At 33.8% G+C, this 12,946-nt stretch overlaps 1 protein-coding gene and 1 pseudogene across 1 annotated transcript in view; one reads left to right on the forward strand and one right to left on the reverse strand.

The window, feature by feature from the left end:
* The window catches only part of Birc6 (baculoviral IAP repeat containing 6), a 212,846-nt gene that overhangs the window by 157,791 nt on the left and 42,109 nt on the right, over positions 1 to 12,946 (reverse strand). The window contains 3 exon segments of the mRNA XM_047521886.1: positions 2,465 to 2,851; positions 2,854 to 3,858; positions 9,768 to 9,826. Of these exon segments, the coding sequence (XP_047377842.1) occupies positions 2,465 to 2,851; positions 2,854 to 3,858; positions 9,768 to 9,826 (1,451 nt within the window).
* Positions 6,281 to 6,693, forward strand: LOC124963496 (ubiquitin-conjugating enzyme E2 C-like; annotated as a pseudogene).

The following is a 12,946-nucleotide window of genomic DNA, read 5'->3' on the forward strand; positions in this document are numbered from 1 at the left end:
ACGAAAAAGAAAAAGAAAAAAATCTAGAACAAGACAAGGATGCCAACTCTCACACTCACCACATTTGTTTGCAAAGCACAAGTTCCTCCTATATTCAGAAAAACTGAAAATTCCACCAAAACACTATTACAATAAATGATTTCATCAGTTATTGGATAAAAAAAACAATAGCCTTGTATTATCAACATAAAGTATTTGAAATAGAAATCAAGAAAGCAATCCCTAGGAAGATACCCTAGGAAGATAACCAAAAGGTGTGAAAATCTCCACAATAAAAATTATAAAATATTAATGAAAGATATTTAAAAGGACACAAGAAAGTGAAAAGTTTTCATGGACTGGAAGAATCAATATTGTTAAACTGTCCATACTACTCATAGTGTTTTATGAACAATTCAATCCTTATCAAAGTATCAACTAGAAAAAAACAATTGTAAACCTAGGAACCTGGGAGGCTGAGGCAAGTGGATCAGAAATTCAAGGTTTGAGCAACTAGTGAGACACTGTCTCAAAATAAATAGTAAAAAGAATGGGGGACATAGCTCAGTGGTACTCCTGGGTTCAATCCTCAGTACAAACGTATTAGACAGACAGACATACACAAGAAAACTAAAAAAAACTCTAATAGTTACATGGAACCACAAATTCCCAAACAGTCAAAGCCACTTTGAGCAAAAAGAACAAAGCAGGATACATTACACTACCTGACTTTTAAGACTACAAAGGCTTTAGTAATCAAAATAGCATGGTACTGGCATAAATAAAGATACACGAACCAATGGAACATAAAAAAGAACCCAGAAATAAACCTACTCATATATAGCCAAACTGATTTTGGACAAAGGTCATAAGAAAAAGCACTGGAGAAAACAGTCTTTTCAATAAATACTGCCAGGACAATTAGATACCCACAAGAATGAAGGTAGCTCCTACCTCCCAAAAGTTAGAAAGATCAAAATGGACTAAACGCTTGAATATAAGACCCAAAAGTATGAAATTACCAGGAGAAAACACAGAAACAGCTTCAGAACACTGTAATGAGTAAGAGTCTTTTGGATAAGACCCAAAAACCAAGAAAACAAAAGCAAAAATAAACAAATGGGATTATACCAAACACTTCTGCACAGAAAAGGACACAGATAACCTACAGAATGGTAAAAACATTGCCAATGTTTCAGATATCTGAGGTTGATATCTACCATACATAAGGACTCCAAAAACAGTAACAAAAAAAAAAAAGCTGATTTTAAAATGAGCAATATATAAACAGATTTTTCTCAAAACAAGATAAATGAATGACCAATACATGAAAAAACATTCGACATCACTAATCATCAGGGATATGTAATCAAAACCAGAATGTGATATAATCTGACCCCAATAAGAATGGCTAATATCAAAAAAACTAACATAAAAGTGCTGGTGCTGGGTGCGGTGGCACACAGCTGTAATCCCAGTGGCTGGGGAGGCTGAGGCAGGAGGATCACAAGTTCAAAGCCAGCCTCAGCAACTTAGTGAGGGCCTAAGCAACACAATGAGATCCTATCTCTAAAATAAATACAAAAAAAAAAAAAAAAAGCTGGGGATGTGGCTCAGTGGTTAAGCTCTGGGTTGAGGGAGGTATGGGGCGGGGGTGTAGATAAAATTCTGGCAAGGAGGAAAAAAGGCATTCTTCACACACTGGTAGTGGGAATGTAAATTAGCATTACTTATTATGAAAACAGTATATTTTTCCAAAAATAAGAAACTGACCTACCATATGATTTAGCAATTCCACTACTTAGTACATATCCAAAGGAAAGGAAATCAGAATGTCAGAGATATCTGCTCTCCCAGTTCACTGCAGCACTATACACAATAGCCAAGAAACAGAAATAATCTAAGTGCCCATCAACTAATGAATAGATAAAGAAAATCTGGTACAGATATACACAATAAAATATTGAGTCACCCCAAAACAAAAACAAAAACAGTAACAAAAGCAAACAAAAAAAATAAAAAGAAAGAAGAATGAAATCCTGTCATTTGCAACAGCATGGATGAAACTGGAGATCATTATGTTAAATGAAATAAGTCTAGGACAGAACAAGTGCTACATGATCTCACTCATATGTGGAATCTAAAAAAGTTGAACACATAGAAATTTAGAATAGAATGGTGTAAGGGGGGTTGATAATAGGTATTAGGATACCATTAGGACCAAGAAGATCTGGGGTAGTATTGCACAATACAGTCAGTGAGTGCAGATAATATTTATATACAGTACATTTCAAAAAGCTAGAAGAGCTTGGCAGCATGCAACTGTAATCTCAGATACTCAGAAACTGAGGCAGAAAGATAACTTTATTATAAAATAGTAAATTCCTCCCCATCTATATGGATCTTAAATTCATACTAGGTATGCGCATAAACCATATATAAGGGTTTTTTTAACACTTATAAATGAATCAAAAAAATAGCTTACCTTTGGTGCATGCACATAGCCTGTCTGTGCCCGAGCAGTAAATGACAGAAAACAAATGCATCCTGTTCTTCAGTGCCCTCCTTTTGGGCGGTTCTACTTTGGCCAATATTTCAAAGTTTGAAAGATCTAATATTTTTACATATCCTCCCTGAGTGGTTATTACCAGGTGTCCAAGAGTAGAAATGTCAGACTTTTTTTCTCTCTCAATGCCATTCTTTGAGGTCAACTGCATTTCTTCAACAGGTTCCTCACAGTCATCCTCTCGATTATCCAATATATCTGGTGGAAGCAAAATGAGCGAGGTAATTGTGTCCTGGGGATCTTTGATATGTTGGATTTTTATTGGCTCTTCTTCTAAAGTCACTATCCGAGTGGCATAATTCATTTATAAAGTACTAAATATCCACCGCTAACATTCCTCTGCTCAGGCTGAATTATCAAAGGAGTCTGTACATCTGCTGGTGGTTCATGCTGGATTACACTAATATTTGCACCATTCACTACAGCAAGATTTGATTCCAGCTCACCTTTCCGTCTATTACATAGTGCAGAGTTTAATTTATTTAAATTATTCAAGGCCTCTACTTGATTTATTGCACTCAAGGATTCAACAGGGCACGTCCGCAGTCCCACCAGTAAGTGAATTCCATCAGCACAAGGAGTTATTGAATCTATACAAAGATTCTCCTCCTCTGCAAACCTTGGCAGCCGCAAGCACTGAACCAAAGTCCCAGGCTTGGGAAACACAGAGTTCCACTTCTCAGAATCTGGAGAGGTAAGATTGGCTGCTGCATCTGCAAATTGCTGAATATAAGTCACAGGAGGATCCTGCAACAACAACTGCTCCTGACTATCCAGTTCCATTTCAATAATCTGTGGAACCGTAAAACCATCATCATGCAAACTTTTACTCATAATATTGTTCATCTGTGAAAAGATTTTTCCTGCTTTCTCATCAGATTCTTTGATGCTATAAAGAAGTAAAACAGGTAAAGTCCTCCTTACAAGAGGAGAATTTAGTTCTGAATTAGTGCAGGATTCATTGTCAGTTGACCCTTGTTCTGATATACTTTCACCCTGAGTTCTGCTTAAACCATCCAGTGACCTGTGTGAGTTACTACTAATGGGTGAGGTAGCAGGAGATTTATATGTTAATAAACCTCCAGCTAATAAACATGGAAAAGGAATGTTGTGTTGTTCCTGGTGCTTTTCCTTTGTCTTTTCACTCTTAGAGTTTGTTAAGCAAGGATTTGCCCCAAGTTCTTCAAGATCCTTAACAGTATCTTCAAGCACATTTGCAACAATCTCCCACTGAAGTTTTTCTGGTTGTTGGAGAATGCTGAGTGCTGTTATATCAAGGCTTACTTCCATGGCTTCCTTCTGTGATGTGTGCCCTTTGAAAGGAACAATATTTATTAGATATGACTTTATTAATTTAAATCAAAATCTGTGGTTTAACATGTTCACATTTATTTTTTACTCATCCAGTCAGTGCATTATAGTAAGTTGAAGAATTTAATATATTTTAAGGCATTTAATCAAATCTGAGATGAACCTATTCAGAAAATTACACAGGTATTCAAGGGACTCAAAATTATTTTCAATTTCAGAATCTACATTACTAAGGAAAAATCTGCTTTTAAAAAAAATTAAAGAGCTAAAGAATGAGTATATTATTTATTCATCATTTCGAATGAATATTAAAACAATAAGATCTCTCCACTTAAACTCTAAACCAAAAAGATATCCCAATACTAATGTATCTCTCATTTATGTACTTTGAAGAATATCTAAGAAAATTTATTTAACTCTCAATTCAATTTCCTTTATTCCTTAGGAATCAAAGCACCATTTCTTCTTTCTTACCCCACCATGCTGATTATCAGTGGATTATTGTTGTGTGAAATTTAATTCTAATCTGGGCTTAGAAACGAATAACAACTAGAAAGAAGAAAGTTCTGCAAAATCAATCATTTTAAAGTGAAACAAATATCTTCTGAGCTGTCTGCTAATTGTAGGTCATTTAAAGGAAGCTCATTCACAATAACCGAGCTATGGAGTGAACCCTAGGTGCCTTCAATAGATGAACAGATAAAGAAAACGTGGTGTATATATATACACACAATGGAGTACTGCTCAGCCATAAAGAACAAATTTTGACATTTGCTGGAAAATGGATGGAACTGGAGACTATCATGCTAAGTGAAATAAGCCAGTCCCAAAAAGTCAAAGATCAAATGTTTTATCTAATATGCAGAAGCTGGTCTAAACTGGGGTGGGGGGGTGGGGGGGTGTTAAAAACAGAAAAAAGATCAGTGGAATAGATAAAAGGGGAAGAAAGGGAAGGAAGGAGGGATGGGATAAGGAAAGGCTGTGGAATGAATCTGACCTAACTTTCCCATGTATATATATAAATATACCACAGTGAATGTCACCATCATGTACATCCATAAGATACTAATTTAAAAAAAAACTATAAATAAATAGCAGAAAGATCATAATAGAGCAGAGGGAAGGGAACAGGGGGAGGGAGAGGGGAAGTACTGGGGACTGAAGTAAAACAAATTCCATGCCTTTATAATTAATGTGTCAAAATGAATTCTATATGTCAAAAAGAACCAATAAAAATAAAGAGATGGCTGGGGATGTAGCTCAGTGGTACAGTCCTTGCCTAGCAGGGGTGAGGCACTGGGTTCAACCCTCAGCAACACATAAAAAATAAAAAAATAATAAAAGTTAAATCTATTAAAATAAACAAATGGGAGCACAACTACACTACATTATACCTTATTGAACTTTCTTACCTCTTCAAATAATCTCCATACAAAAGTATAAAAGTTATTCCCAGTATAAACCCTCCAAATATGATCTCTGTGTAGACAAAACCCTAAAACAAATGCCATTAAACCCTCAAATCAAATAAAATCTCTTGACGTGACACTGAAAATTCAACCAATCTGTTTTGTTTTTTCTTAATAGCACAAAACTACTATCTGGCAACATAAAGATCACTACAGATGATATGTGAAAACACAAAAAAAATTAGAATTGCCTTTACAATTTGGAAAAGAAGGACACAGAAGCCATAGTAAAAGAGACATAAAACAACTGGAGGTGACTGAATAAAGGTGTGAAAGTTGTTTAAGTAAAGGAATAGGCAACAGAGATTCACAGAACACTGAACAATCAAGAGATACTGAAAGCTCTTGTTAAGTATTGAGCTCTTTAACAAGCTCACTGACAGTTTTATCTAGAATTTCCCATAATCCAGGATGATCTCACATCTGGCTAAAGCAGAAGAAAATTTTAGTTATAAACTATATTTAATTGTGCTAATGAAGCTATTTATTATTTAAATATTCCAGTTATAATCATAAATAGCCTTTTACTGCCATATGGTATTTATGTCTATTTTCTCAACTTTACTTATTCAAATTGGAAATTGAAGGTTGAAAATGAGATTTTTTTATAACATGTAGTATACCACAATAAATCCTGAGGATGCTTTCTTAATTACTGAACTAAACTTACAAACTTATTTGGTGGTTTTTTAAAAACTATAATAGGAAAATGCCAAGAAAAAGTAATTTTAGTCTAGGTATATTAGGATGAAATAAACCATAAATTACATATACAAACATAACCTAGGACAATATTTAAAGTAAATGGAACTGCAGTTGCAGTTATCTTTGAGACCCTGACTCCTTGCCAGCACTGCCTGGATGGCCCTCACAAACCAAGACAGTGCACACAAGAGTCAGCCACACCTGAGGTGCTGCCTGGGGCACAGTGGGCAAAAGGTTTAAGCAGGAGCTGATGACCTTCATGATATCTGGTGACAAAGGAATTTCTGTCTTCCCTGAAACAGACAACCTTTTCCAATGGGAAGAGACCATCCATGGAACAGATGTCACAGTATATGAAGACCTGAGGAATAAACTGTCCCCTAAAGTCTCCTAGTGGCTAACCTTACTATGTATCCACAGCAAAGTTCTTCACACCCTGCGAGTACTCCAGTGTGAACACACAGGGTAACATCTGTCTTGGTATCCCCAAGAACAAATGGTCCACATCAGAACCATTCTGCTTTTCTTCCAGAGCCTGCTAAGAGAAGCCAACACTTCAACAACCCTTTGAACACACATGCTGCTGAGTTCTGGAAAGAAAAAAAAACCACAACTTTTAAGAAGTACCACCAAGAAACCTACACAAAACTGTTCCAGGCATGACTGTCCAGCCTCTCTTTGTGTCTTTATTTTTTCCTTAGTTTTGTCCTTTACTGGATTTGAGTACATGATTCTCTATCTTGAGCTGTGGTATTATTTTTGTTATGGTTCTGTCTTTTAAATTAAGTCTGGTTGAGCCCCTATGATATATATTAAATAAATAACATTTTGGTTGATTTTTGTAAATAAATAAATGGCATACAAAGTGAGATTGTTCATTAAGAAGGAAAACATCAAGCTAGTATGGATGGTGGCACATGCTTGTAATTCCAGAAATTTGGGAGACTGAGGTAGGAGGATCCTATGTGCACAAGTTCAAGGAAATCCTCAGAATTTTATGTAAAAGCACCCCTGGGTTCCAGCACCAGAAATATTTCAAAAAGAAAAACCTAACAAGTAGCACTATTATTCTGCTTCAAGGAATGTCTGGGAGGTACTATAAAATTCTACTTTAGAAGATAACAAGCACACTGGTGACTGACAAATTCTGAGTGAGGAAACCTGTTGTCTCTGTCTCAGTTTCTAAAACCTACTAGACAACAAAATAAATTATTTACAAAACATACCATCAAACATCCTGCAGCAGAGTACTTTTTCAATCATTTCAGGAAACCCTTCTCTATTCTGCTTTCTTAGGTGGTGTCAACCCACAACCTTGTGCTAGCAAAGTTTCCTAAGGATGTCAATTAGGTTTTATGCAGGCAACTTTCTAAAGTCATCAGATTTCAATTTGAACTATTCTTTGATTTCCTGTGAAACATTCTCACTCTTCATATAAAGGTATGTATCCTTAAGTCTCATATGTGGTCCAAAACTAAATTTTTCTTAGATGATGTAGATTTCTTTCTTTCTTTTTCTTTTTTTTTTTTTTTTTGTACCAGGGATTGAACTAGGGGGCACTCAACCACTGAGTCACATCCCCAGCACTATTTTTTGTTTTATTGAGAGACAGGTTCTCACTGACTTGCTTAGTGCCTCCCTTTTGCTGAGGTTGGCTTTGAACTTGCAATCCTCCTGCCTCAGTCTCCAGAGCCACAGGGATTACAGGCGTGTGCGACCACTCCCAGTCTACGTACTTTTAAAAGTTTTGATCCTCAACTGAAAAATGTTTTATGAAATCTCTTAGATTGCACTCACATTTTTGAAACAATTTTTCAGACCACACAATTCAAATGAACAGAAATCACCTAGAGTTATAAATACAAGTTCTAAAATGGTACCTATTATTTACTAATATTTCATTCAGCAAAGGAACACATCTTTCATAATAACAGCTACATGTATGGCTATTCCACAAGCCTCCAGAAAGTCATAAATAGTCTTTCAAGATAACAAAATAAGTTTAGAAGAAATATAGCTTATGAAGGAATGAGCTACTTACAAATCCTCAAACAAGGCAATTATAATTTTTGAACAGAAAGTATTTTTTTCTCTTACCAAAGCTACCTTTTAATTCTACACACAGACAACATTCTCAACCCTTAAAGACATGCTGTTATATGCAGTCAGCAAAAATGTGAAAATTTTCTAGGTGTTGGCAAATGAAGTCAAAAGAACTATAGTAAAATATCAAATAGGCATAGATAAAAAAGATAAAGTTAGGAAAGGGATAAGAAAATAAACAAAATACATGTATTATTAATTACAAATATACACAGTTAAGATCTTCACACCAGAAAAAAAGAAAAAGTTATAGCATACAAACAAAGGTTATAGTTAGAATCAAAATTTAAGAACAACAACAAAAAAAAAGAATAAGAACATTTAGTACAAACACTTTACCGAGGAAAAACTGAAACCCACAGAGTATAAGTGACCTAGGAAAACTAAAACATTGATTTATAGAAGAGTTCAAGCTCTAAATAGATCTCCAGGTAAACAATGACTAGCTTATTATTCTTTATCAAATTAAGAAAATGCAAAAGTAACCCTCAACAGTTTTTATAACAGAACAACAAAGTAAGAAAATACATTATCTTCTTCTGAATATTTAATGCAATCAATTACTTTTCTAGAATTAATTACACATTTGTATATTATTCAGGGCATTTTCCTGCCATTTTGTCAGGTTGTGGGGTTTTTTCCTAAATGCTAAAACAACTTCAAAACTGAACATTAATACAAAAGGGGTCCAGTCTTTAATCACTTTCAAAAAGATTTCATGATAAATTATAATTTAGGGAACATTTACTACTCTATAATAACCATAATTTTTAACTAATGTACTACACAAAACCATAATCTCGTCTAAAAAGATTTAGCTAGTTACACATGTCCTTAGTTCATGACATTTGACATTAAATGATAGCCACATCTTAATTACAGTCACTTCTTTAAAACACTGGCTACTTCTCAGACACTATGTTCCATGTTTTACAGCTATATATTTAATCCCTAGAACTATGAATAATACATGTTAACATCACTGTTTTACATGTTAGAAAATGCAATCAGACTATAAGCAACAGAGTTAGAATTTAAATTCTGACATAGTAAAACTAATTTGAGAATCACTACTATTCTTTCCCATAAAATAACATTAAGCTGAAAGTGATGATGCACACCTGTAATCCCAGCAATTTGGAAGGCTGAGGTGGAGGATTGCACATTTGAGGCCAGCCTCAGCAACTCAGCAAGGCCCTCAGTAATTTAGCAACACCATGTCGCAAAATAAAAAATAACTTAAGGATGTAGTTCAGTGGTAGAGCACCCCTAGGTTCAATCACCAGTACAAAAAAAAAAAAAAAAAAAAAAAAAAGCAACATTTAGAATACTCGATACTCAATTTGGTATACTTGATACCATGACTATGATTTTATATTTTCAAATTTATTTTCCATTTACTTTTCTTTTGAGAATAAAGAGCTTCGATTTAAATGTTACATTCATTTAACAGAATACATTATACACTATGTACTTACCACTAATTCAAGATTTCTGATACACAAAGATTTGGGTTTTCTGCACAAATTACTGAATATTTTGAGTTTGCATTAACTAAAAAATTCAGACTAAAATAGTACTTAGCTTAACCTAAAATCATAAATACAAGGATTTGGAAAGAAGATAATCCATACCTGTCACAGAATCTGATCTGGAATGCTCTTCACTGTCTGAATCCTCCAGCAAATCATCACTTAAATTAACAGAAAAAGTGAAAAACAATCTGAATTCCATAAGAAGCATTCATCATATGAGAAAGCAGAATAAAAAGGTAACCACTTCTATACATCTCAAATGTATGTAACATTTAAAAAATCTATTAAAACTAGCTGAAATGAGATACAAATAATAAAATCTTAATCATATATCACTAAAGAAATGTCCACCTGAAACAGGGTATGGAAACTTCTAGGAATCAATAATAACATGTGCAAGGATCTTGAAAACTATGTGACTAGCGATAATTTAGGCAAATAAAAGGGTACAGAGTGATAGTTAATAAATGTAAGCATAAGTTTGCAATAGTAAAATTTTAAGAACTGTTCTATTATTGAATTTAGGAAAGGTACTTTATTTTTTTAAATATTTTCTTAGATGTTGATGGACCTTTATTTTATGCAATGTGGTACTGAGAATTAAACCCAGTGCTTCACACAAGCTAAGCAAGCACTCTACCAATGAGCTACAACCCCCAGCCCCAGGAAAGTTACTTTAAAACCTAATAAACTTGTATAAATATGTGTAAGTACACATACTCACACTGATATGCATTTCATTTTTACTTTGTGGGGTTTTTCTGTTTGCTTTGCAAAGGCTGTTAAGAACTCCTTGACATGGAGGAAAACCATTACACCAGAAGTTAAAAGTGAGACAACAAGATAATAGTCCCTCCTTCATTTGTCACTCAAGTGGCAATGAAACTGTTAGCCACCCTCTTTAAATTGACTTCTATCCTCTTTCTCCATTGTTGGCCAACAAGAAAAAACATGTCATTACATATCAAACAAAAATAATATTGGGATCTGTCTGATCTCTCTTAATCAGCACATCTTAATGATGGTTCCTAAAATTCTGATAATCTCATTATGAAAACAAAAAGATGCATTTTGCAGAAAGAAAAGGCAATTCTACCTTATTGAAATAATATATTTTACTTAAAACTGAAATGCAGAGGCATTTATAATGGTACTTTTTATGTAGTTATACCCTCCACTGAAAATGCTTAGGGGGCTGGGGATATAGGACAGTTGGTAGAGTGCTTGCCTCACATGCACAAGGCCCTGGGTTCAAAGGGAAAAAAATGCTTAGGGATACTACATTCCAAGGCAAGATTTAACTAATTTAATACTATAATTTAAAATAGGAAAAAAAAAAAAGTTTACATTGACTGTTTATTAGCTTGAAGAATTCAAATACTAACTGGCCAGTTTAAGAGAAATCATAAGATAAGATACCTGGAAAAAAAATTCCTGGAATAATATTAATGACTCAAAATTATCCAAATGAAGAAATACAATTCAAGAACACAACAAGCTTCAACTGCAGAAGAATTTTTACAATAAGAAAAATAACTAAGTATTTACCCAATCATATTGCGATAAAAGGTAAAATAAAGTACTAGTATATTTTAATGAAGGAACTTAGGTGTCTTACTGTTTACAAGGAGACTTACCAGATAGTCACCGTAAATGAGCAAAGAAAGTTCTAACGATCTCCAAACCCAATCTTTTTGTAAAACATTCTGACAAAAAATCTGAAATTCTGATATGATAAAATCTCACGGGTAAAATCACTGAACTATATACACTTGAAGACTATATTTTATAATATAAAAACTGTCCCTCCATGCCATTTTTAAAAATCACACAAATTAATAAAAAATAGAACATGTATAAATGTTAATATAACAGGGCAGTGTGGTTATGGGTACTCTTCTTTCCCTCAACTTCTCTGTATTTTCTAATTATCTGCAATAAGCATACATTACTTACCTAAGAGGCACCAGATTCACAGAAGTGTTTTTGTTTGTGCAGTGCTGGGGACTGAACCCAGAGCCTTATGCATACTAAACAAGCTTCCTGAGCTACATCCCCACCCTACAAGTCTTTTATATGATACAAAAACTTTCACAAAATACACATGCAAGATAAATAAGATATTACGAGTAAATTAAAAAGTTTCGTTAAACTTAAGATTGTATATTTATGAAAATTAAACAAATTAATATCATTTAGTAATACCTTGGTTTATACTAATACCATAAATTTTCAAAAGTTAAATTCAGACAATTTTTACTAATCCCACAAGTGACAAAGCATCTAGAAAAAAATATTTGAATTAAATGTGTTCTAAAATTCTCTTCCTTGAATAAATTTAGAACAATGACAAATGTCTCCTATAAAGAAATGGTGAAAAAAATTCTTAAGCAATCTTTACTGCTAATTACCTTAAATCTCTTGGATAAGCTTCACTTTTGCCAACTAATATGTTATTCTTTTATTTATTTTTAATTTTTTTTTTTTAGGTGTTGATGGACCTTTATTTTATTTATTTTTATGTGGTGCTGAGAATCGAACCCAGTGCCTCACACATGCTAGGCAAGCACTCTACCCCAGCCCCCTAATATATTATTCTTCAAGAGAATGAAACCTTTATACTATATTTCAAACCAAATATATTATATCTTGAGTCATATAAAATCAGAGGGAGTTTGGCTCATTGTATTCACTATCAATCCAATAAGACTCCTACTGCCTCTGGAAGAGAAGGGCAGAGATGGGACTTAAGGTTAGGGATGAAGCTCCACCTTCTTGGCTTTCTTCTACCACATAGGTTAGACTTAACTGATATGGAATATGGATCATATGACACTTTCTTGGGAAGAAAACAGTCCTTCTATCCTAGATTTTAAGTTTCTATCACTAACCCACATAATAGTGTGGAGGTATTTCCACTAGAAATAGAGAGTGTGTGTTTACCTAAAATGTAAATTTTACCAAAGGGGAAATGTAGGTGTATATGTAATTGTAAAAGCATATTTTGAATCAATTTTTAATTCTCAAACTATAAAATTTCAAGATTGAAGTTCTAATTAAATCAGTGCTTAGAAAGACATACCAATTTCTTATCTTCTATTAATTTCTACTAACTTCTAAGAAAATCAGAGAAATAAAGCATGCTTTGTTTCCAGTCATGTTGGCCAATATGGTCAAGACATCAGACAACAAAAGTAAGCTGGTTACTCTCACATGGTTTATACCTGAGAAGAGCCACGAAGCTTTGATTCAGTATGTTATAGAGCTCAGACTACATT

Source organism: Sciurus carolinensis, chromosome 13, assembly GCF_902686445.1.
Source record: "Sciurus carolinensis chromosome 13, mSciCar1.2, whole genome shotgun sequence".
Classification (NCBI taxonomy): domain Eukaryota; kingdom Metazoa; phylum Chordata; class Mammalia; order Rodentia; family Sciuridae; genus Sciurus; species Sciurus carolinensis.